The sequence below is a fragment of the Epinephelus lanceolatus genome, chromosome 24, assembly GCF_041903045.1.
Source record: "Epinephelus lanceolatus isolate andai-2023 chromosome 24, ASM4190304v1, whole genome shotgun sequence".
Lineage (NCBI taxonomy): Eukaryota > Metazoa > Chordata > Actinopteri > Perciformes > Serranidae > Epinephelus > Epinephelus lanceolatus.
In genome coordinates this window covers 6,140,777-6,165,458 of record NC_135757.1, presented here as the reverse complement: position 1 = coordinate 6,165,458, position 24,682 = coordinate 6,140,777, and the positions used below count along the sequence as shown (strand labels likewise).

The following is a 24,682-nucleotide window of genomic DNA, read 5'->3' as shown; positions in this document are numbered from 1 at the left end:
GAGGTGCATACGTTGCAGTGAATAAGGACTGGTGTGTCGGTGCGAATGTGAGGTGCTGTTCTGTTCCTGCTCTGGATCACCGCTTTACACCATTCAGTTGTGGAGCTATTGCGTTCTCATTCCAAAGTCATCATGTCAGGTCAGGTCAGTTTGAAATGCCACTGGACAAAAAATGTAATTTAAGGACCTGGGAAATCTCTGTAAGGCAGGTGGTGGCTTGGTGGATGGGTCCAACAAACACTGGAGGCAACAGCAGGCCAACTACGACGCATCCCCTCCAGAGACGCAAGAGAGTCTGGAGCACATTTCAGGATGCCACCATCATCGTCATGGATGACATCCGTGAACTCACTCAGTCTGTGGTGGATTACATTGTAAGACAACAGAAGCAGCTGTACCCAAATCTACAGTGACATCATTTCACAACCAGAAACCATGGATTACCAGAACCAGCCGGGATGCCATTATCACACACACACTGCAGCCAGTCAGGAAACATGGATGATTACAAAGCAGCAGCTGACAATGTGGGAGAAAGTTACAAATTACAATGGACAAATTGAAGGAGCTGATGAGAGTCTATCTTGTTTGACTGACTGATTGACTGAACACAAAAAATGGTTCTGGCATTCATGTGGATACCACCTGACATGTTCCACCCGCTCAAACACCATTGCAGACCAAGTACCCCCCCCTCATGGCAACAGTACTCCCCACTGGCAGTGGCAGCTCAAGGCATCGACCTGGCTTCTAAATTTATAGGTCAAAATGCTGAGGCTTCAAAACATAAATCGTGGCAGCTACATCCATTATCCCTAAACCAGTGCTTGGTCAGTGACTTCCTGCGTCAGACAGCGACGGAAGAAGCTATCCTTTCACATCGGCTTCATACATGGCTAGTCGCTGTTATTGTTTAATGGCGCCAAGTGGCATCGGGGGAAAACACGACGGGACAACAAATAAAGTTAATTTGTTAAGTTAGGTTCGGGAGCAGGGCCACGCCTCAACCACACCCCTGGTTACCGATCAAGTCTACTTATACCTGGTCAACCCATCCTGCTCCATTTCTCTCGGATTTCTCACCCTCCCTTTCCCTTCCATTCATCCATCATCCTTTTTACCTCTATCTCTCCTCATTCAATCTGGTGCATACTTCTCCCATGCCTCTTTCTAGGTACCATCTGGGGGGCCTGTAATCAGGTCAGGTAAGAAAAATGCCTGAGACAGAACCCCCACACTGTGTCTTCCTCCGCCCGATTTACAGTTCATCCTCCCAGACGAACCTAAAGGCCCTGACACACCAAGCCGACGGTCAGCCATCGACCAAAGTCGGGCCGTCGGTGAGCGCCTGTCGCCCTAGTTTTTGCGGTGTGTCCCGTACCGTTGGCACTTCGGTGTCGGCGGCTTTTCAGACAATTGAGCATGTTGAATCGGCGGCGGAGCTTGTCGGTGAGCGAGATCACTCTGATTGGCTGTTCAGGTTTTATTCCCTCGCCCCTGTAGCCAGCTGCTAGTGGAATGTTAGCCGCAGCATGACCGGAGGGAAGCACAGCCAGTTAGCCTCCACTAGTCTCTGAGCTAGCCCCGGCTCTCTGTTTGGATCCAACCGGAGCACCGAGCCCTGGTTTGTTATTCAGGTTAAAGTGGGAAGAATCAGCGGGTTTGTCGGGCAGCTGAGTGAAGTGGAGCCTGCGGAGGAAACACTGGGACCGTCTGGATGTAATAGTCCGCGGAGGTGCTGTGGTGCTCGGCTGCACGGATAGGAAACCCTTCGGCTGACAGGATGTACCACTCTCTCACTCCGTTCAGGCGCAGAACGTACGTGCTACTTGGCCGTCGGATGTAGTCACATCAGGGTGACGTGAGGCGACGTAGACGACGCAACAGTTGGCTTTCGTAGCCGCTAGTTCTTTGGTGTCGGTTTGGCGTGTCCGCACCTTAACAGAAGACATCCCTCTTCCACCTTCACCCCCACTTCCATCCATTCACCATTCCTCAAAAACTATCATTTGACATCCCAGAACGTCAACAACCAATGCATCCAGGGTACCTTGCACGCCCATGACCATGACGGACAACTCTTAGGGGGTCCTCAGTAATTGCACCACCTACAGAAACTTCATCAGCAGCCCATGTGACTGATGACACACGTTGGAGTCTCCTCTCTGCTCTCAGCGTTGCCTCCCGCCGCTTAATGGAAGCCACACATATTGAAAGTCAATCAAATCTCTTGGAACCAAACAGCCTCACCAATCCTGAGAGTAAATCATTAAGTGAGCATTTATTTTTTGATTAACAGCCTCTCTCTTCTTTTCAGGCAATAACTCTGAGGAGTGACGAGTTCCAGGAAGAGGACTGCTGGAAAATGGAGACTAATGCTGTTTGTAGTGGAACTGGTGGCTGTAAACTGTTTCAGTGTTGGCTTATAGGATCTGAATTTGGAAACTGGCCATTTTTTTGTGCTGCAACACCTATTTGTTTCCTTTCTCGTAATAACTGCAGAGCCAGCTTGTTGCCCTGTTGGACCCAGACCTTACCAATTACGCTGATGAGCGCAATGTCATCATAGTCAGACTGGCAGGCGTGCAAAAATATGGTTGTAAGTTGTAAAATGTTGTCAGGCATTTAAACAATGACATATGAGTCCAAATTCCAGGAAAGGAGGTGTGAAAACAGAGCACACTGAGGCTGGAATGCAGTCAGACGTGCCAGGCCACCACTGGCAGCAGTTTGACCCCGACCAGGTGTAAATAACATCTGTGACCACATTTTTAAAGCTGTGTTTAACTCATTTTTCTATCCACAGAGAAACCAGTAGAAACCTGTGGCTACTGCAGAGTCATTGCCAGGTGTACACACAAAGGCCTGTGATCAGGTGTCTTTGTCCAGATAATGCACCTGCATCAAAGCAGGCAGTAATGGAGCCAGGGTTTTATCAATAGCTCTATGAAATATTCACTCGTGCTCAGATGATGCATAGAGGTTCTCCTCAGGCCACATAGCTTCAGTGACCTTACTTCCATGTGCTTTTGGTGCAGGTGTGTTATAGCCCTGCGGTGACACCGTGATGGATGGGGTCTATCGGCCCAGCAGCGGGAATGGGAGGCCCTCCGCCAACCATTCCTCCGCCACCTTTGACCCACACTTTCCTCCAGCTCAAACACCGTCACAAAGCAGCGGGGCCTCTGGACTGTGGCATGTAGGTGATGGAGATTTCCAGAGAAGAGGAGGAAAGCTCCGGGGCCAAAGCTAACACCACAGGTAGTGTTTCAAAGAGGATGAGCAGGAACATCAACATAAACGAGGCCAAATTTCCAGCAGATGATATTATGGCCCATTAAATCAACCTTGGGATCAGTTTTAATATCAGACAGATATTCCAGTTTCATAAGACGACACACTCCGGCTGCCCTTTGTTTCTATGTGTGGCCCATTGTTGTGCCCTGTATGTTTGTCTGTGCATGCTTGTTTCCACTAGGTGTGTGTCTAGACTGCATGCTGTGCATATGTGAGTCAGTGTTAATGAAAGGACTTTGAAGTCCACCTCTAGCACCCAGCCCCCCCTCTGCTCACAGTCACAGGGTGAACAGCAGTTTAACAATCCTCATGCTGACATGACAGTTTGTGGGTGAACGGTGCACAGTGCTGGAGAGGGTAAGTTCAAATCTGCGGAACAGGAAACATGCTGTCTGCCCCTCCCATCTCCAAACCAGAATATTGCACTGCAGTGAGGCATGCTGGGAGGCTACTACGCTAAGCTAGCTCGTTACAAAATGGTCAGTAATGCCATTACCAGACCAGAAACAAGATCCTCAAATTACCTACAGGTCTGGTGTTTGGAGCCATTTCGGTTTCACTGTTCCGGAGTAGGAGGGTGATGGCAAGAGAGAATGGTGGATAAAAACTGGTGATGGGACGTTCGCAAACGAGCCGAGTCTTTGAACCGGCTCTTCAAAGTGAACGAAAATTCCCATCACTAATAAAAACACAATGAGCCAAAGCTACAGACTCTTCTTTGCAGCCAAGCCAGCAGTACACACCCCAAACCAGGGAACGAGAGCTGCTGTGTGGCTATAGCCTCTTGTTCAGCAGCTAACGTTAGCACAAAGAGTAACTGCCGGTGAGTCAGGTCGCTGATTCAGCCAGACAGACGGAAAGGTTCGTCAGTGGCGACTGCTTGGCTTGTGTTTATATGACTGAGGCATTTAACAGAAATTTTTACTCATGTCCCAGGTGTCACATGACTCACCTTAAACACTGAAGCAACACTGAAACCACATTTAATTCCAGTGGTTTTAAAAAGGTTAAGAAAATTCTCATAAATCAACATTGAAATTTCAACAACATTGACGCATCTTTCAAAATAAAAACATAATTCAACAGTGATTCAATGATGGCGTGTTACATTGATTCAACATTGAATAAATATTTGAATGCCAACCTGACACTGTCCAGCGGCCCATTGTACCTTCTGGGGGTGTTATGATCTGATGTTACCCGTCTGCATGTCATACTGCCACAAGTGCCATCCGGCCAACTGGCAGCGGGTCATACCACCACAAAAGATTATGTCCAGCTATGTTACTAACTGATGCCACCTGATGGCGTATCGTACTGACACAAAAGGTGACTTTTCGGATCACCGAAATCACTGACAAAGCGGTGGTATTCAAGGACCTCGGAATGAGAACAGAAACTCACCTGTAAGGAGCAATAAGGACCAAGCGAATACATCTGCAGGAGTTCTTTTTGCTGTGCTCGTAGGCTTCTCTGAGGTTTCTCAGCTCTGAGAACAGATTAAAAAATCAGACAAATTTCTGAAACTGTACAGCTCATTTATAAGGCAATCAAGTTCTCTTTTGGATCTTACTGTTATCTCGAAAGCTGATTATTTCAGACAAGTATAGTTGAACATGGTAAGAGAGGAGAAAGCATCTTAAGATGTTCTATTAGAACCAGGCTGAGACAAGAGGAAGGCCGTTTCTCAGGAGCTAAATTTAAGATACAGTTATGTGTCGGAGAAACAGGTTGGACAGAGAAGAGATTTTATTTTGAATTTTTCCAAAACCCAAATTTCCTTTTCTTGTAGTTACATTTGAACACATCATGAAGTAAAAACTGCAAAAACTCAAAATCGTACCAAGAATATTTGTCTTATTTCTCGTCAAAACAATCTCATTTTCACTTGTTTCAAGCAAATTTTCACTTGAAATAAGTACAAAAATCTGCCGGCGGAGCAAGATTTTTCTACTTGTTTCAAGTGAAAATTTGCATTTAGGTAAGTTACGATGTGCTTTTTCAGGTTGGAAGACGAGTTTTTGTAGGCCGTGATAAAATGTGTTTGTGGTACACACAGCAAACACTTGAACTGATAATCTCATTCTTTGTATCAAAAACCTCGGTTTCGTCCTCCATCGCTGCTGGGGCCATCGACACCGCTAGCGCATGATGTGGATGTGAACTGCCAAAGTTAAGTTTCGTTTTAAGCATGATGTAGTACAGGTACGGCAATACGGCTAAGAAAAAGCCATACGGGAATCAGCAGAAACAGTTTATTTTCTTTGGTATCAGAATTTCATCAGTTGACCTAAGAGCAAAAGTAGCGAGTAACGAGAGCATCAATAGAAATGTAGATGAGTAAAAAGTAGTGATGGCCAAATGAAGCTTCATGAACCACCAGCTGTATTTGCTGAACCCACTAGATGGCGCTCTTGGTGTAATGAAAACGGCTCAAGGGATGGCAATGCAGTTTGGTTTCAACTAGTGATGTCCAAATGAAGCGTCATGCACCACCAATTGTATTTGCGGAACCCACTAGATGGCGCTCTTGGCGCTTGGTTTATTTTCTTTGGTATCAGAATTTCATCAGCAAAAGTAGCGAGTAATGAGAGCATCAATAGAAATGTAGTGGAGTAAAAAAGTAGTGATGTCCAAATGAAGCTTCATGAACCATTTTCTTTATTTTTTGGGTCCACTCTGGCACTCTTTGTTCAACAAAGGGTTGAAACCAAACTGCATTGCCATCCCTTGAGCCTTTTTCATTACACCAAGAGCGCCATCTAGTGGGTTCAGCAAATACAACTGGTGCTTCATGAAGCTTCATTTGGCCATCACTAGTAAAAAGTACAATATTTGTCCTTCAAATGTGGTGGAGTAAAAGTAAAAGTATGCCCCAAAAATAATACTCAAGTAAAGTACAGATAATCAAAAAATGTACTTAAGTACAGTACTCAAGTAAATTTACTTTGTTACTGTACGGGGTGCAAGGAAAGGAAACTAAAATGAAACATCACCTTATTTGCATCAAATTTGGGAACATGCGTGCATAAACATGTGATAAAGCTGTAAATAATTACAGCCATTTATACCTCACTTATACTGAGCTGATGATGATGATGATGATGATGGTGACCTGTGCAGATCCTTCACTTGACACTTTCTGCTCAGGTCCCACAGGACCGGCAGGAACAGTCTTAATGCTGCCCTCTGGTGGCTTGAAGAAAGGAAGTAGGCGACACACTTTACAACCCAAACTACTGTTATCACGTGACTAAAAATCTGTAGTTTGGTCATGTGAAGGCAACTTGACCATCTTCACGCCATCTGTGCAGGATGAAGGCTGTAAGATGCATTTGAAACCCCCAAAGCTAATAAATGAGATTATTTAGCAGCTTCCAAGACCTTACTAAGGCCTCTGCATCACTTCTCAGGGTGCTTAGTTGAGCTCACTGCCCCAAACACTGTGTCAACACTGACCACAGTTTGTTTAGCTTCAGATTTCCTCCTGCTTCTCCTCCTCAGCTGCTCTTGCATCTGAGCTTTTCTCATAGTTCCAATATGACTCATCGAATACATCCCACCAAGCTTTCATTCACTCAGCAGCTAAGAGTGTGTTTGGCTGTATTACAGTATCCCTCTCCTTAGTTTCCTCAAGCTCTCTCCAAAACTCTTCTGTCCTCTTGAAAAACTTGTGGCTCCTCCTGTTGCGCCTCCACCGTGCGCTCCGGAGAGGCTCCTTCGCTCATTCCTTACTGGAGGTCCGCAGAGCACACTGGAGCTTAGAATATAGACAAAACTTTTTCTCTCTCGGGCTTTTATATTAAAATCTGTCTTCATTCTCTGCTCTGTGGAGGTTTCCACACACTTTACAACACCGGCTTTGCGCATTTCCTCTGAGAGATTTGCGTCTTTGCGCTAATTTAAGTGAAGTTTCTGAACTTTATCTACATTGAAATGGAATATGAGGAGTTCCCCAGAGACAGCCTATCGAGATTTTGAGGTAAGAGCGTTTTTATCTCTTTGGAATGATATGAGCTGAAGTTATGAAATATTTACGCACTCTTAGTGAAACCCCGGCTCCAGCGCGGTGTGCGTAATGGACCGGAGTTCATCCATTCATGCAGTGATGGACGCAGAGAGGCAACTTGAGAAGACACTTGAGCCAAACTTGGATCAGCAGCAAAATGAAGTTTACCTAGTCCAGTTTTATTTGAACATATATGGATGTGTTTCTCGCTTTTTTGCATTTTTTATTCCTCTTTTCCACGAAAACTGTTCCTAAAACGCGATCTATAATAATACCAATAATAATAATATTGTCATGTGTTGGTAACATCACTGTAGTAAATCCCCGGGCAGCCGCTGTGACCGCTCCTCTCCCAGATGAAGATGGATCCCCCTGCCGTGCGCGTCCTCCACACTCTGCTGGTGCTCATGATCCTACCCGCGGTTGCCTCAGTCCCCTGCCCCCGGCCCTGCTCCTGCCCCCAGCCCGCTGAGCTCCACTGCACCTTCCGCTCCCTGGTCACCATCCCATCTGCTGTGTCCAAACACGTGGAACGCATGAACCTGGGGTCAGTCCTCTCTGCATCCTCAGCACTCACTTTGCATGCTTGTTAATTTCCTATGCTGTCAGTGACTGGATTATGCTCTTAATGCAGCACACAAGCTCATGTATTGCTTCTCATGACTGGCTTTAAAGTTTATTACACCACCCACTCCAATGTGTTGTTTCAGGTTCAACAGCATTAATAGGATTACAGACAAATCGCTGGCTGGTCTGAGGAAGCTGGAGCTCCTGATGATTCATGGGAATGACATCCACAGTCTCCCCCATGGAGTGTTCAGGGACCTCTCTTCACTGCAGGTAGATCAGCTGAACACACACAAAATGTAAATTGGGGATGAATGAATGGCATTGTTGCACCGATTTGTGACTCAGCCCTTTAACCCAAACCCTAACAGCTCGCAAAACTCTGTGGTTTTTGAATGGAGTCTGGTACTGAGTCACAGATTTGGGTGTTACAGCAGCTGCAGGTTTTAGACACTGAACTCCACTGAGGGATCAACATCAATTTCCTTGTGAGCTTTAAGGTGCCATTCTTATATGTTGTGCACAGACATTTGCATGACAATCCAACTACACTACATGTGTGGTCCAAATACTTACGACTGCATCTCACAATCACCCACTTAGACACACACATTCACACACTGGTGGCGGAACCTCCCATGCAAGGTGCCATCTGCTACTGAGCAGCTATTAACACACAGTCACACACCGATGGAACAGCCAGTGGGAACAATTTGGGGCTCAGTATGTTGCCAAAGGTCTGGAAGAGCCAGGGTCGTCCGATTAGTGGACGACCTGCTCTGTCTCCTGAGTCACAGCCACCCATGGTTGGTGTCCACCTGGACAGAGGCAGAAAAACAATGTAGAATGCTAAATGCTAGTGTTATTATTATCACATTAGGAACAGGTGGTGTCCAGCCTTGTGTCTCTGGTTCCATTGTGTTTCTAGGCTGATCAGTAGTGATGGCCAAATGAAGCTTCAAGAACCACCAGTTGTATTTGTTGAACTCACTAGATGGTGCTCGTGGTGTAATGAAAAAGGCTCAAGGGATGGCAATACAGTTTGGTTTCAACTAGTGATGTCCAAATGAAGCTTCATGAACCACCAGTTGTATTTGCTGAACCCACTAGATGGCGCTCTTGGTGTAATGAAAAAGACTCAAGGGATGGCAAAGCAGTTTGGTTTCAACTAGTGATGTCCAAATGAAGCTTCATGAACCACCAGTTGTATTTGTTGAACTCATTAGATGGTGCTCGTGGTGTAATGAAAAAGGCTCAAGGGATGGCAATACAGTTTGGTTTCAACTAGTGATGTCCAAATGAAGCTTCATGAACCACCAGTTGTATTTGCTGAACCCACTAGATGGCGCTCTTGGTGTAATGAAAAAGGCTCAAGGGATGGCAATACAGTTTGGTTTCAACTAGTGATGTCCAAATGAAGCTTCATGAACCACCAGTTGTATTTGCTGAACCCACTAGATGGCGCTCTTGGTGTAATGAAAAAGACTCAAGGGATGGCAAAGCAGTTTGGTTTCAACTAGTGATGTCCAAATGAAGCTTCATGAACCACCAGTTGTATTTGTTGAACTCACTAGATGGTGCTCGTGGTGTAATGAAAAAGGCTCAAGGGATGGCAATACAGTTTGGTTTCAACTAGTGATGTCCAAATGAAGCTTCATGAACCACCAGTTGTATTTGGTGAACCCACTAGATGGCGCTCTTGGTGTAATGAAAAAGGCTCAAGGGATGGCAATGCAGTTTGGTTTCAACTAGTGATGGCCAAATGAAGCGTCAAGCACCACCAGTTGTATTTGGTGAACCCACTAGATGGCGCTCTTGGTGTAATGAAAAAGGCTCAAGGGATGGCAAAGCAGTTTGGTTTCAACTAGTGATGTCCAAATGAAGCGTCATGTACCACCAGTTGTATTTGGTGAACCCACTAGATGGCGCTCTTGGTGTAATGAAAAAGGCTCAAGGGACGGCAAAACAGTTTAGTTTCAACACTTTGTTGAACAAAGAGTGCCAGAGTGGACCCAAAAAATTAAGAAAATGGTTCATCAAGCTTCATTTGGCCATCACTAATTGAAACCAAACTGCATTGCCATCCCTTGAGCCTTTTTCATTACACCAAGAGCGCCATCTAGTGGGTTCACCAAATACAACTGGTGGTTCATGAAGCTTCATTAGGCCATCACTGCTCATCAGGTACAGCTACAGCATATATTTTTAAAATGGAGGATAAAAAACACAGATGAAAAAACGTGTACAAATGTGGTTCTGTGTCACATAAATCCAAAAAGTAACCTTTTCAAAAAGAAACCCAGCTGGCCACCAATGTCGCGAGACATTAATATTTGGTTGGATTTAGGTTGTGACACCAGGTGACCAAGATTCAACGTCTAATGCCAACTTCAATTTGATGTAGGCAACTGACGGCAGATGACGTCAGTTTTAAGTTGTGTTGTTAAGTTACCAAAATCCAACGTCTTCCAAGCCGCTCATGTAACGTCATCTTCAGTCATAAGGTATGAAGAACAAAACCCAACTTCTGCAATAATGTTCACAACATTCTAACTTCATTAGACGTTTAAAATATTGTCAACCTGATTTTCATTCCAACCAAAATTTAACAGCTGTTCAACATGAGAGTCCAATATCTGGTGCCAGCTTCAGTTAAAGAACAGCAGCTGTTTCATTAATCGCTCCCTTACTTTCTCTAATGCTCATAATTTATTTATTATCACTTTGCACTTTTTACTTTTGTTGTTAAAAATAAAACTGAAATCTGGACTTGGCACTTTTTTCCAAAACTGGTAAATGTTTCAAAATGTTCTGCAATCGCACTGTGAATCAAAATGTAATCTCCATAATAACTTTCTGACTGTACCTGAGAAGCATGTGTCATATTTGGATCTTGGTTTTCCCTTGAAAATCTGGTTCATAAAGTGGTTCATAATGTCATGATTACTGATGACGACTTTTTTCTCTTTGTGGCTCATTGGGTTTAGATGTTAAAGATGAGCTACAACAAGCTGAAGGAGATCAACAGGCACACCTTTCACGGTCTGTGGGCCCTGGCGCGGTTACACCTGGACCACAACCGACTGGAATTCATCCACCCGGATGCCTTCCAGGGTCTCACCTCCCTGCGGCTGCTGCAGCTGGAAGGCAACCGGCTTCAGCAGCTGCACCCAGCCACCTTCACCACCTTCACTCTGATGGGCCACTTCCACTTGTCCACTCTGAGGCACCTTTATCTGTCGGACAACGGGCTGACGTCGCTGCCCGACACGCTGCTGGCGACCATGCCTCAGCTGGAGAACCTGTACCTCCATGGAAACCCGTGGATGTGTGACTGCAACATGAGGTGGCTCCGTGACTGGGATAAAAGCTCACCAGGTTAGACTTTAAATTTCTGTGCTGTCATTTTATCGGACATTTATTTATTCTTGTGGTTAAGGCTGCTTCAAGGTCTTATTTGACAGATTTGTTTGTTTTTTTCCTCCAGGAGTCTTGAAATGCAAAAAGGACCGAGCCCTTCCTGGAGGTCAGCTGTGTTCCATGTGCTCCTCTCCCAGACATCTCCGGAGAAAGGAACTCCAGGCTGTGGAGAACCTGGCCTGCAGCAGCCCCGTCATCAGCTCCCCTCAAAGAACGTCCCCACCTGATGATGTCGAGAGTGAGGTCATGACTAAGGAGGACTTTGGGGACCCATTTGGAAACATCACCCTGAGCTTGTCGGACGAACATGGAAATGAAGTGGATCTCAAGTGTGGCGTTGGCGAGCCAAGAGAGCTCACCAAGATCAGCTGGGAGCAGACTGACCAGCTGCAGCTGGCATCCAACATCACTTTGTCAGTGGATCTTGAATGCCCTGTCGATAGAGAAAAGTATGAACAACTGTGGAGGCTTATCGCATACTACAGCAGTGTGCCAGCTCACTTACAAAGAGAGGCTCTGCTCACAAAGGAGCCTCATCCAACCTATGTGTACAGACAGGACTCTGAGAAGGATGCCCAGTACTTCACAGGTGTTAAAGTTAATGTCATGGCCCAGCCTGAATGGCTGATGCAGACATCTGCAGAACTTCAGCTGAACAGACTTCAGTCATCAGCCAATATGGTGAAATTGATCCTGAGCACAGACCTCTCAGACACAGTGGAGGCGGAGCTGGTGCGGAGACAGAGGAGGGCATGGGTCATGATTGAGTCAACAAACACGACTCGTAAAGTGTTGAGTGCTATCCTGGGAAGTCCCAGTCAAATGTACTGTAACGTGCAAAGCTCTGGCCGGCCAGTCATCCACTGGATGCTGCCAGATGGCTCCAAGCTAGAGGCACCATACAGTAGCCCAGACAACAGGGTGTCTGTGTCCAATGATGGACAGCTGGTCATTAAAGCTGTCAGCCACACAGACACTGGAATTTACTACTGCATAGCCAAGGTTGATGGAGACCTTGCTGTCTTGCCGTTCCATCTGACAGTGCAGGACTCCTCTAGCCCTCCGCCAGGAGAGGATGCCTCAGCTACACCTATCCAGGGATTTGCAGGGAACCCTATCTCCCTGCCTTGCACCGCATCTGGTTCTCCTGATGCTGAAATTAACTGGATTCTGCCAAACAGCAACATAGTTAGTTTCCAAGCAAACTCCTCAAGAGCATCGGTCCATCCCAACGGCACGCTACATATCCCACAGACTCAGCTACAGGATGGTGGTTACTATAAATGCATCGCCATTAATCAACACGGTGTGGATACACTGGCGACAAAAGTCACTCTGGTCCAGCGCAAAGGACTGATAAGGCCTCTGAGGAAGTTTCCAGCAAGGCCTCAGTCAGCATCAGGGGTCAACACTCAGATTCAAGTCCACACAGAGGATGCAGAGGAGGCATCAGGGGACAGTGAGATTACTCAGGTGGGGCCTCCAGTGAACCGGTCGGACCCTTTGAGAAGGAGAATTCCAGGTGGTGTGGCCCCAGGCAGGAGGGGCGTCCATGCATCAAGGAACACGTGGCGGAGGCCAGGGCCGCAGCGAAAACCATCAGGATCACGCGTCGAAGACAGGAAGAAAATAGTCGAGGGCAGGAGGAAAATTAATATGTCAAAGAGTAAAATAGACCCAGAGAAATGGGCGGATATTTTGGCAAAGATTAGGGATCGAAATGCTCAGAGTACTGCGCTGCCACTCCCAACTCAGCTGGCAACAGAGAGGACACTGACAGAGCAGACAGCACAGACACAAGATACTCTTGAGGGCTCATCAGATGGAATGAGTGTGCAGGAAAAAGAGGGTCAGGATTACTTCACAACGCCACACACTCCCACACAAACTACACAGATGAAAACGAATGAACAGAAAGCGCAAGGCCAAGGCGCGCGTGTGACATCTAATAGCTACATTACACATAATACACAAGATACGACATCAAAGAGTCAGCGCACACACAGCGGACATTATACAACACAGACTACATACACTGTACAGCACACAACCCAGGACGCAAACTTGGATTTACACACAACTTCAAGCAGTGTATTTTTCCTCCCACAGACCACAACTGTTCCCCTACATGCTGTCACTCTCTGGCAGGCTAACACAAACACAGCGAGCAGCAGCGCTACATTTTCTCTACAAGAGAACCATAGCACAAATACAGATGTTGATGGAGTCAAAACAGCTGATGGTTCCAAGGAGAGGAGGGAGAATATGGGTAGACCGACCGCCGTTGCCAGCTCTAATAATAATGATGGAGAACTCTTTTCAAGGGGAAGTCAAATTATCTCCTCAGTCAGCCCAAATGAGTCAGAAACAAGCCAAGAGGAAAATGGAAAATATCTCGGCGCGACTGCAACAACAGCACAGTCGCACACTCGGCCAAAGGACACATTTGACGATTTGCAATCTCAAGCAATGCTAACGACAGTGTCTCCAACAACTCCGCTCGTGTCCACCACAACCAGACGGAAGGGCTCTGATGGACCCCCGCGCCTCCGACAACCCAACTCCAGGAGGAAGAATGGGGGTCGTCGGAGAAGGCCAAACAGACGGAAACAAAAGCAGAGCAAACCCACCCAGTTTATTGCCACCACACCTGCAAATGTTCCCCTCACACCGGTAAAGACCACTGCCTCTATGCAGCTAAAAATAGACCCATTAGAAGTTACAACAGCCAATTTCAATACCACTGTTCCATTCAGCAGCAGCCAAGCAGCATCATCAGGCAGTCTGAGTCATGAAGAGAGCACAGTCTCAGGGCTTGACGAAGAGGCAGCCACCAACCCGGCTTCTCCCTCTGAAACACACGACAGCCATTTGCCCTCGGCCAAACCGCTATCCAAAAGCACATCAGCAGCACCATCGTTTCCAGCAGCCTCTCCAGGAGTGGGTCACGGAAAGACGAGTTCTCAAACAGCCTTGAGAATATCAGAGAGTGCGTCTCCTCCTGAGCGCTTGGATGTGCTCACATCAAGCACTCAGTGGGGGTTTACAGGCAGCGCTCTTCCACCTGTTAAACCCTCAGAGGAAACACAAAGGGCAAGCATTACGGGAGACCTTGGACCTACGCCACGCTCTGACAATTCCTCCGGGGGTTTTCACACTGAAACGCAAGTGCAAACAGATGTTGGGCAGAATCAATCTGACCATCAACACACACACGTGGAAAAGGGTGAAAATAAGCTTTTGAAAGAGACTGACATGGATTTTTCACTGCTGCCACCCCCCTTTGCCTCAACTGCTTCCTCGATGGAGCATGAAATTGAGAAAAACAATGGCTTAATTACGACGCCAAGCATGCCCTTTCAGAGTGATCTGGACACAGATCAGTTTACCACAAAGACACCGACAGTACCTGAAAGATCCCATCATACTTCTAATGACAATGAAACCACACGCAGTGAGTCAGAGGTAGATCAGCATCTTAAATACACTGCTACCATAGGAATGAATCTTAGTGCTTCTTCCACAAATATCGTCATGACAACACCTCCGACAGCTACTTCATCAAAGCCTGATGCTGTGATCCCATCCACAGTGACGCCACCTGTCACACCACGCCAAACTACAGGAGCCAAAATGGGCCCTACATTGAAGGCAACCTCCCAGGAGGCCCCCGGGGTCAACAGTATTCCAGACCAACACATCCAACCCAGCATCACATCAGCCCAGTCCACTGAACTGCCTCTATTTACTACTACAAATCCAACTTCCCCAGCCCAAAATATAACCAGCGGGCAGACAATCAAGCAGACAACCGCCCCGGCCCTGACAACTGCTGCAATCCAAACTGATCCATCCAAAGAGGGACCTTTAACGAGCACTCAGGATGTGTCCGGAAAGCACCAGCTACCTGGACAGGGATCTGTTCCAGGAGGGAAGCCAAGGATAACGAAGAGCAATTTCCAGACGTTCACTGTGGAAGCTGAAACAGATGCTGAGCTGCCCTGTAAGGCCGAGGGGGAGCCAATGCCCTTCCTGTCATGGACTAAAGTCGCCAGTGGTATGTATGACTCAACTGCATGAAACTCAGCATGTTATGTACACGTCAGGTTAGCCTTGTCACTCCCTTCTTTACACAATGGAAATAATTATGAAACCGCATAGTGCCCAAGAGCTCAGAGAATATTTTTTATCCATTGTCTGCTTTATTACAGCTTCCAATAAGCGTTCAGTAAAATAATACTTAAACATTGAAGATATGTTTTTCATGTTCTTAAGAAGGCATTCATACAGAGCAGCACAGTTTTTCACATATGACCTGATAAAATGTGACACAACAACAACTTTTCATTGTTTGTTTCAGAGAGGTTGTAAATATGTATTTCGCAGTGTGACAGCCTAGGATATAGTTCCTTTGGGTCCTACTATACACAGTGTCCCATGTAAAGACTCCAGCTTCAGAGATAATGACACTTAAGAATATAAACGTAACTAGTCCATACCCATTGAGTACAGCATACCATACCATGACTTAGTCATACCAAAAATTAGAAAAACACCAACATTGGTCCACAGGGGGAGCCACAGCGATCGGTCGCATTTTAGCCATTTGTAAGCATTTTTCTGTTGTTATAGCGCCACCCAGTTGCCAATTAGAGTTAAATTTCTCCAGTCACCTTGAGGCGTCCTGTTCTACATATCTACCAAGTTTAGTAAAAATCCATAAGGCGGTTAGGCCTAGATAAAAAATTAGCTCTCTAGCGCCCCCATTTTGTTTGATGGGGTCAATAATGGAGGGGTCCCCTCAGATTATGTGTGGTCATATGCCTACAAAGTTGCGTGGTGATGGGTGAAACCCTTGAGATGTTCTACACCTTTATGTGATGAGCCACGCCCTCCGCAATATTCATTGCCTTATAGAAGCTCAGTTTTAGTAAGTTTTCCAACTTTTGCCAAGAGGGAACTTTAGATATTGGTCCCTAGATTATGTTCACCCAGTTTCATGCAGATCGCTCAAACTTCCTAGGAAGAGATCCATTTGAAGTGTTTTTCAAAAAATTCAAAATGGCAGAAAATCTATATAAGCGGAAGTTATGGGTTCTTGAGGCAAATGTGTTCCTCATGAGGAGAGGCATCTCTGTGCAAAGTTTCATGTCTCTACGACTTACGGGGCATGAGATATGCCCATTCAAAGTTTGACATTTCAATCGGTTGCTATAGCGCCCCCTTTGGCCAATTGATGTAATATTGCTTCATTGGCATCCTCCCATGACCCTCTACCACTGTGCCAAATTTCACATGGATTGACCAAGTCAGTGAGGAGAAAAACGTGGAACAGACACACACACAGTTTTTGTCATTATATAGTAAGATACTGTATATGAGAAGCACCATGATTGTTAGAAAATCCAAAAAGAAGCTGGTATGCTTTAAGCCTCCTACAGACTGTGAGATTTTAGCAGTCTTATAAGTTTCGTGCAGCTACACGGTGCGACATGGATCTAATAATCTTGGGTACAACATCATGTTTGATGTATGTAGACTGTACGATGATGGCGCCTACTGAATCACAGGCTACGACACACGATATCTCTCTATACTGAGTGTGCAAGGATGCTGCATGGGTTGTTATGTCTCCATCTGTGAAGCACAATAAGCTAAAGCTTTGTGGTCAACTTCTGTGTCGGCCGACAGAAAAGTCATCCCTGGAACACTCTATACTCCACCAATTTGACCTACAGTCTAATGTTTGTCTTTTCTCTATTTTAAAAGTTATACTGTGTGTGAAAAAGCATTTTCATATCTAAAATGTCTCTGTCTCCATTGGTGCAGGGGCGAGTATTGCTCAGAACACCAGGGTCCAGAGGTTTGAGGTCTATCCCAATGGTACATTAATCATCAGGAACGCACAGCCCACAGATGGAGGTCAGTACCTCTGCACAGTCCAGAACCAGTACGGCACAGACAAGATGGTCGTCAACCTTGTGATCCTGTCTCAGCATCCACGGGTCCTCCAGCCTCAGCACCGAGACATCACTGTGCCCCTCGGAGGCCAGGTCGATTTAGAGTGTATTGCGGAGGGGCACCCTATGCCTCGAGTCACGTGGGTGCTCCCGAACCATGTCCACGTGGCTGCTGCCCCTTTTGGTGTTGCCTCTCAGCAGCGTGTGGCCATCTTGAGTAATGGGACACTCCGGATCAGCCAGGCCACTCACACAGACAGAGGGATTTATAAGTGCATTGGCAGCAGTGCAGCTGGAGCCCACACAGTCTCAGTCCGCCTTTATGTCTCGGTGTTGCCACCTGTGATCCAGCAGGCGCAACATGAGAACGCCACCCTCCCAGAGGGCAGCACCGCCTACATCCACTGCACTGCCACAGGTGCCCCTCAGCCTGTCATCCGCTGGATCACACCCGATGGCGTACAGCTTACTGCCTCCCAGTTTATGACCGGACGCAACCTCTTCGTCTTCCCCAATGGGACCCTGTACATACAGGCATTTGGCCAAGGGAATGCTGGGAGATATGAGTGCTCAGCCAGTAACATGGTGGCATCCAGCAGGAGAACGGTTATCTTGAGCATAAGGAGAAACCAATCCTCTGCCAAGACCAGTATCACATCTTCTTCCCCCCAGAGCACGGATGTGATTTATGGGGGGAGGCTGTTGCTCAACTGTGTGGCAACAGGAAGACCAGAGCCCCGGATCACCTGGAGGACACCCTCTAAGAAGCTGGTGGATGCTCAGTACAGGTAACAGATGTCATTTTTTTCTACGTCAAATAAATGTCCATTTTCTTAATGTCCTCTAAGTGCTTTTGTTTCTATGATTTTTGCAGTTTTGACCCCAGGATCAAGGTCTTCCCCAACGGCACCATATCTGTTCACTCTGTGACCAACAAGGACAGCGGCGACTACCTGTGTGTGGCACGAAACAAGTTGGGCGATGACTATGTTCTGCTGCGGGTCAACGTGCTGACCAGGCCGGCAAAGATCGAGCAGAAGCAGCAGAGATCCAGTCAGGAGGTGGTGTACGGTGGAGACCTGAAGGTGGACTGCGTGGCCTCTGGTCTCCCCAACCCGGAGATCAGCTGGGCACTGCCAGATGGCACCATGATCAACCCGGTGAAACAAAGAGATGCCAGCGGGGGACGCACTCGCAGGTACGAGTTGTTTAGTAGTAACAAATCTTAAATACTCAACAAATACGCCCACTGTAACACAAAATGTTTTGCATACAATCATAAATGCCATCAAAGTGTAACAATCTGTATCTCCCTCCTTCCCCTTCCTCTCTGATCTATATGTAGATATGTGGTGTTTGACAATGGAACGCTGTTCTTCAACCACGTCGGCATGCCAGAGGAAGGTGATTACACCTGCTACGCCGAGAACCAACTTGGCAAAGACGAAATGAAAGTCAGCGTCAAGGTTAAGGTTGCAACTTCCCCACCAAAAATCCAGGATAAAGACCAAAAGACCATCAGGGTTTTCTACGGTGAGACGGTTACACTGAGATGTAACGCCAAAGGAGAACCAGTGCCAGTCATCACATGGATATCTCCTACAAATAGAGTGATCTCCCCAGCATTAGACAAATATCAGGTCCTGGATGATGGAACACTGGTGGTGCAAAAGGTCCAGCGTTTTGATGGAGGTAACTACACCTGCATGTCCAGGAACAGTGCAGGACAAGACCATAAAGTCGTCAGGCTTGAGGTCCTGGTAACATCTCCAGTGATCAATGGGTTAATAGGAACTGCCAATGCCATAAAGGTGACCGCAGTCCAGGATCAGCGGAAGCTGGTGGACTGTGTAGCAAAGGGAACTCCCACCCCTCGCATCATGTGGGTTCTACCAGGAAATGTGATCCTTCCTGCTCCATACTACAGCAACAGAATGACAGTTCACCAAAATGGTACTTTGGAAATCCGGTCAGCCAAGAGGACGGACTCGGGGCAGCTGGTATGCATCGCTCGTAATGAAGGAGGAGAAGTCAGGCTGATGGTCAGCTTGGATGTGAAGCAGGCAGTCGAGAGGCCACAAATTAGAGGCCCCAAGACAGATAGCCTTTCGCTGACTGTGGGGAACGCCATGACTTTGAATTGCTCCTTTGAGGGCTTGACACTACCTCACGCCACTTGGATCTTACCCAATGGCACGCCTTTGCAAATCGGTGCTCGGTTCTCTAAGTTTTACCACAAGCCTGACGGCTCTTTGATCATTAGCAACCCCTCTGTCTCCGAAGCTGGTATCTACCGCTGTCTAGGGCGTAACTCTCGAGGGCTTGTGGAGCATATAATCACATTGACCCCGGGGAGAAAGCCAGAGATCAACAACAGATACAATGCACCTGTCAGCGTCATGAATGGGGAAAGCCTTTTTCTCCATTGTCTAACCAGTGGGGAACCTCTCAGACTAACATGGACGCTACCCAGTGGGGTTGTCCTCAACAGGCCGCAGAGAGCTGGACGATATGCTGTCCTGCCTAATGGGACACTTGCCATCCAGCAAGTATCAGTCTACGATCGGGGGTCCTACGTTTGCCGAGCTGCAAATGAGTATGGCAGCTCTATGCTTTCTGTGTCAGTAATTGTGATTGCATACCCACCTAGAATCACCAACGGCCCTCCCTCTGTGACTTACGCTAAACGTGGCGTTGCTGTTCAGTTGAACTGCGCTGCGACTGGGATCCCTAAAGTGGAGGTAGCGTGGGAAACACCTGATAAAACCCGCTTGGTTGTCAGTGCACAGCCACGCCTTTTTGGAAACAAGTACGTCCATCCACAAGGTTCCCTCATCATCCAGAACCCGACCCAAAGGGATGCTGGTGTCTATCGATGTACGGCTAGGAACGCCATCGGCGTAGACTCTAAAGCCACCGTTCTCAACGTGTTCTGAGGAATTTCACTGTTCGTCATGGTCCTTTGCCATGCTGTATGCCCGAGCAACTGCCTAGTTAAAAGCAGCTAATGTTTTTAATGATCAAAATGATGTAAAAACTGCTGTCACATTGATGGAATAATGAATTAAAGCCTGCAGCGCATGCTGTGTAGAGGCACAAAGCTGACGATGCACCATTTTGTGTATGATCCACATCACTGGGAATTATCAATGTGCCTTCCATTTCAAGCATTTAGATACGTCCAATAGCAATGTTTGTTAAATAACTGCTCATCATGTGGGAAAGCAGACTACAATGATGCCTAGTCATATGTTCCAGTTATATCTCGGACATGGTTTCTGTTGTTGTTGCAATGTAGTCATTATTTTCGGACACCTTTCAGTTGTGTTTTACAGCTGTGGGCCCCTCATCCCACAAGGTAATGACACAGATGGGTAGTTGTAGTTATCTGATTGGATACATGCAGGCCAAATACCATAATAAACTATATTTCAAATCACTCAGGGAGTTGGGGCAAAGGTGAAAAACATACAAGAAAAAAATGACCAACCAATCAGGTGACTAACACTGCTCTTCTATGCCATCACCTTGTGGAAGATCGCTCTATAAATTGTATATAGGTCACATAACCCATGCCTATACAGGAAGATGGTTAATAACACAGAGAACCCAAATTCCTTTTAGGAGGCAGTCATCCAAGGTGTAATTTGACAATTGTAGTGTTTTGGTTTTCTTTCTTTCTTTTCAAGGAAGGAGATAACACAATGTCAGCCTGTTCTCATTCCCAGGTCGTCAGATACAGACGCTTTGTCACACCCCTTGTCTCTATGAGACGCACCGGGCTTTCTGTTAACTCTAATGTAAACCCATCTGCAGCAATATTTGACACTTAACCAGTCTGGTATGGTACAGTTCAGTTTGGTACGCTTTTTTCTGTTTCCACTGTGAAAAGTTGTGGATGGTACCAATGGAGCCGTTCCGTACCGTCCACATTTTTGGTCACCTGTCTGCTCAACCACGACACGAGACAATGAAGCCGAGTTAGTGACAGATACTTTTAGTAATGAATGGATCTTCAAGTGTTTAGAAATGTACTATTTTAGACAGGATTATGTGAACTGCGTGTATTCTAATCCTCACATGGAGGAAAGAATCAGTCGTTCCTGTAGGCTTTGGCAGCACTTAACCTCTGTGCTTGCCTGAGAAGGACTAAATGCACAAACCTGCTATTTTTGGGGGGCTTTTATGCTTTTAATTGACAGGATAGTGAAGCATGAAGGTGGGAGAGAGAAGGGATGACATGCAGCAAAGGGCTGCAGGCTGGAATCGAAGGCGCGGCCGCTGCAGTAATGGGGCGCCTGTTCTATCCACTAATCCACCGATGCCCAAAACCTACTATTTTTAAATATCCAATGGAAACGCTAGGGTCTAGGTACCATGTCTGAAGGGTTACTGTTGGTTCCAAAGGTACCCTACCGAAAGTATTTGGTGGAAAAGTTTGTCTCATACTTACACCAATCATGAGATGTATTAACTAGCGATGTCCAAATGAAGCTTCATGAGCCACCAGTTGTATTTGCTGAACCCACTAGATGGCGCTCTTGGTGTAATGACAAAGGCTCAAGGGATGGCAATGCAGTTTGGTTTCAACTCTTTGTTGAACAAAGAGTGCCAGAGTGGACCCAAAAATAAAGAAAATGGTTCATCAAGCTTCATTTGGACATCACTACCCACTAGATGGCGCTCTTGGTGTAATGAAAAAGGCTCAAGGGATGGCAATGCAGTTTGGTTTCAACCCTTTGTTGAACAAAGAGTGCCAGAGTGGACCCAAAAAATGAAGAAAATGGTTCATGAAGCTTCATTTGGCCATTACTAGTATTAATGTCACATTACATACTTACTTTAACCCAACACATGATCTTTTTCCTCGACCCAACCAAGTAGTTTTGTTACCTAAACCTAAATACAACTGTCCGACGTTAACCATGTGTTAAAACATGTTTCATTCAGGAGAAAGCTGATGCACGTGTCTGTATTCGATGACCTGGGACGAGAACATGTTGGCAGTAGAACTAAGGTAACCAAATGATACCACATGAGCAAATACTTCCTGTAGCATCCTCAGCTGTACATGTACCTGCGTAACTTTTTCTAAATAGAAAATATTGTTTAACTTAATTGCGGAATCGATTGAAAATATGTGTTGCTATGTTGTTTTTAAAGGTAGATTTATATTTTCTCCAAATCTGAGACATCAGTTCAATAACGTCTCTCATGGCAAGTATTTTCTGTGTGTTTCTATAACTGGATATATTTCAATAACTGATTGTTTCCTGCTCTCGGCAGTGTGCATCATCTTTGAATCTGGATGTGAAGAATGCTGATGCAGGTTCAACGTCCTTATGTGTAAATTATTTGTCTTTGAGACTGATGCAAAGCAGTGTCCCCATATTCAATAAAACATTTCCTCCTGATTCTACGACGCTCAGAGTCACAGAAACCTTTTATTGCTGAGGCAGGGAAGGGAAAATATTGGGAAAATGATGACTCAAGAACATTTGTGACTGCATTATGACTGACATCCATAACTGAGATGAATGTTTTTGGATTTTAGAAATAGGAGCGTTTGCCGGGAAACATACAGACGTCTGCGACTTTTTTTTGTAATGAAACTACTCAGAAGTTTAAAGTAGTTTTTCGAGAGCAGAGCACAGATACAAATCTGAGAAAATGCTCAACTTAGCATTTTGGATGAAGGAAGTAGGTCACCGTTTTTCTGGAAGACTATAAACTTGCAATCATCGCTCTGGGAATTCAGCCGCAGTCTCGTCTTCCAGAAAGAAGAAACATCTGGAGCCATGAGGAAATCCCCCATTAGTTCAGCATGCTCGACCTCAAAGAGTCACACTCTGACACATTTCCAGGGACAGCATTAAAGAAATCTTCTTACTGTAACTGAGACTTTCTTTTATGTGTTTTATGTGTCTATACATATTAAAAGTTATAGTTTTCCTGAAGTACTTGTTGTAGTGAAACATCTGTTGAAGCAAAAACAACAGTGACCTGAAACTGTCCTGATAAACAGATGATGAAGGTGATAGAGCAGCAGCTGCAGCAGAGAGGAGGGCGGAGCTCCAGAGAGGTGACACCACACTCAGCTGACACTCTGTAAGAGACACATGTTCAGTGTGGACACAGAGACGCTGAGTGGACTGGTTATAGTGGGACAGAGAGGGACAGAGAGACTGAGTGGACTGGTTATAGTGGGACAGAGAGGCTGAGTGGACTGGTTATAGTGGGACAGAGAGACTGAGTGGACTGGTTATAGTGGGACAGAGAGGCTGAGTGGACTGGTTATAGTGGGACAGAGAGACTGAGTGGACTGGTTATAGTGGGACAGAGTGGGACAGAGAGGGTGAGTGGACTGGTTATAGTGGGACAGAGAGACTGAGTGGACTGGTTATAGTGGGACAGAGTGGGACAGAGAGGGTGAGTGGACTGGTTATAGTGGGACAGAGAGACTGAGTGGACTGGTTATAGTGGGACAGAGTGGGACAGAGAGGCTGAGTGGACTGGTTATAGTGGGACAGAGAGGCTGAGTGGACTGGTTATAGTGGGACAGAGAGGCTGAGTGGACTGGTTATAGTGGGACAGAGAGGCTGAGTGGACTGGTTATAGTGGGACAGAGAGGCTGAGTGGACTGGTTATAGTGGGACAGAGAGGGTGAGTGGACTGGTTATAGTGGGACAGAGAGACTGAGTGGACTGGTTATAGTGGGACAGAGTGGGACAGAGAGACTGAGTGGACTGGTTATAGTGGGACAGAGAGACTGAGTGGACTGTTATAGTGGGACAGAGAGACTGAGTGGACTGGTTATAGTGGGACAGAGTGGGACAGAGAGACTGAGTGGACTGGTTATAGTGGGACAGAGAGACTGAATGGACTGGTTATAGTGGGACAGAGAGACTGAGTGGACTGGTTATAGTGGGACAGAGAGACTGAATGGACTGGTTATAGTGGGACAGAGAGGGTGAGTGGACTGGTTATAGTGGGACAGAGAGGCTGAGTGGACTGGTTATAGTGGGACAGAGAGACTGAGTGGACTGGTTATAGTGGGACAGAGAGACTGAGTGGACTGGTTATAGTGGGACAGAGTGGGACAGAGAGACTGAGTGGACTGGTTATAGTGGGACAGAGAGGCTGAGTGGACTGGTTATAGTGGGACAGAGTGGGACAGAGAGACTGAGTGGACTGGTTATAGTGGGACAGAGAGACTGAGTGGACTGTTATAGTGGGACAGAGAGACTGAGTGGACTGGTTATAGTGGGACAGAGTGGGACAGAGAGACTGAGTGGACTGGTTATAGTGGGACAGAGAGACTGAGTGGACTGGTTATAGTGGGACAGAGTGGGACAGAGAGACTGAGTGGACTGGTTATAGTGGGACAGAGAGGCTGAGTGGACTGGTTATAGTGGGACAGAGAGACTGA

At 46.4% G+C, this 24,682-nt stretch overlaps 1 protein-coding gene across 1 annotated transcript; it reads left to right on the top strand.

The window, feature by feature from the left end:
• Window positions 1–6,982: 6,982 nt before the first annotated feature.
• On the top strand, window positions 6,983–23,210 carry mxra5a (matrix-remodelling associated 5a). The gene is made up of 8 exons (XM_033616108.2): window positions 6,983–7,279; window positions 7,624–7,853; window positions 8,017–8,146; window positions 10,861–11,251; window positions 11,361–15,350; window positions 17,123–18,041; window positions 18,128–18,451; window positions 18,599–23,210. Exons 2-8 carry the CDS (start codon window positions 7,663–7,665, stop codon window positions 20,187–20,189), a joined length of 7,536 nt encoding a protein of 2,511 aa, XP_033471999.2. The 5' UTR covers window positions 6,983–7,279; window positions 7,624–7,662; the 3' UTR covers window positions 20,190–23,210.
• The last annotated feature ends 1,472 nt before the right edge of the window (window positions 23,211–24,682 follow it).

Excerpts from the sequence above, each read along its gene's own strand:
- mxra5a (XM_033616108.2), top strand. The coding sequence starts at position 7,663 with ATGAAGATGGATCCCCCTGCCGTGCGCGTCCTCCACACTCTGCTGGTG. Across the intron at positions 8,147-10,860 it reads GGGACCTCTCTTCACTGCAG|ATGTTAAAGATGAGCTACAA; the intron begins GTAGATCAGCTG and ends CATTGGGTTTAG. Across the intron at positions 18,042-18,127 it reads CTGGTGGATGCTCAGTACAG|TTTTGACCCCAGGATCAAGG; the intron begins GTAACAGATGTC and ends TGATTTTTGCAG.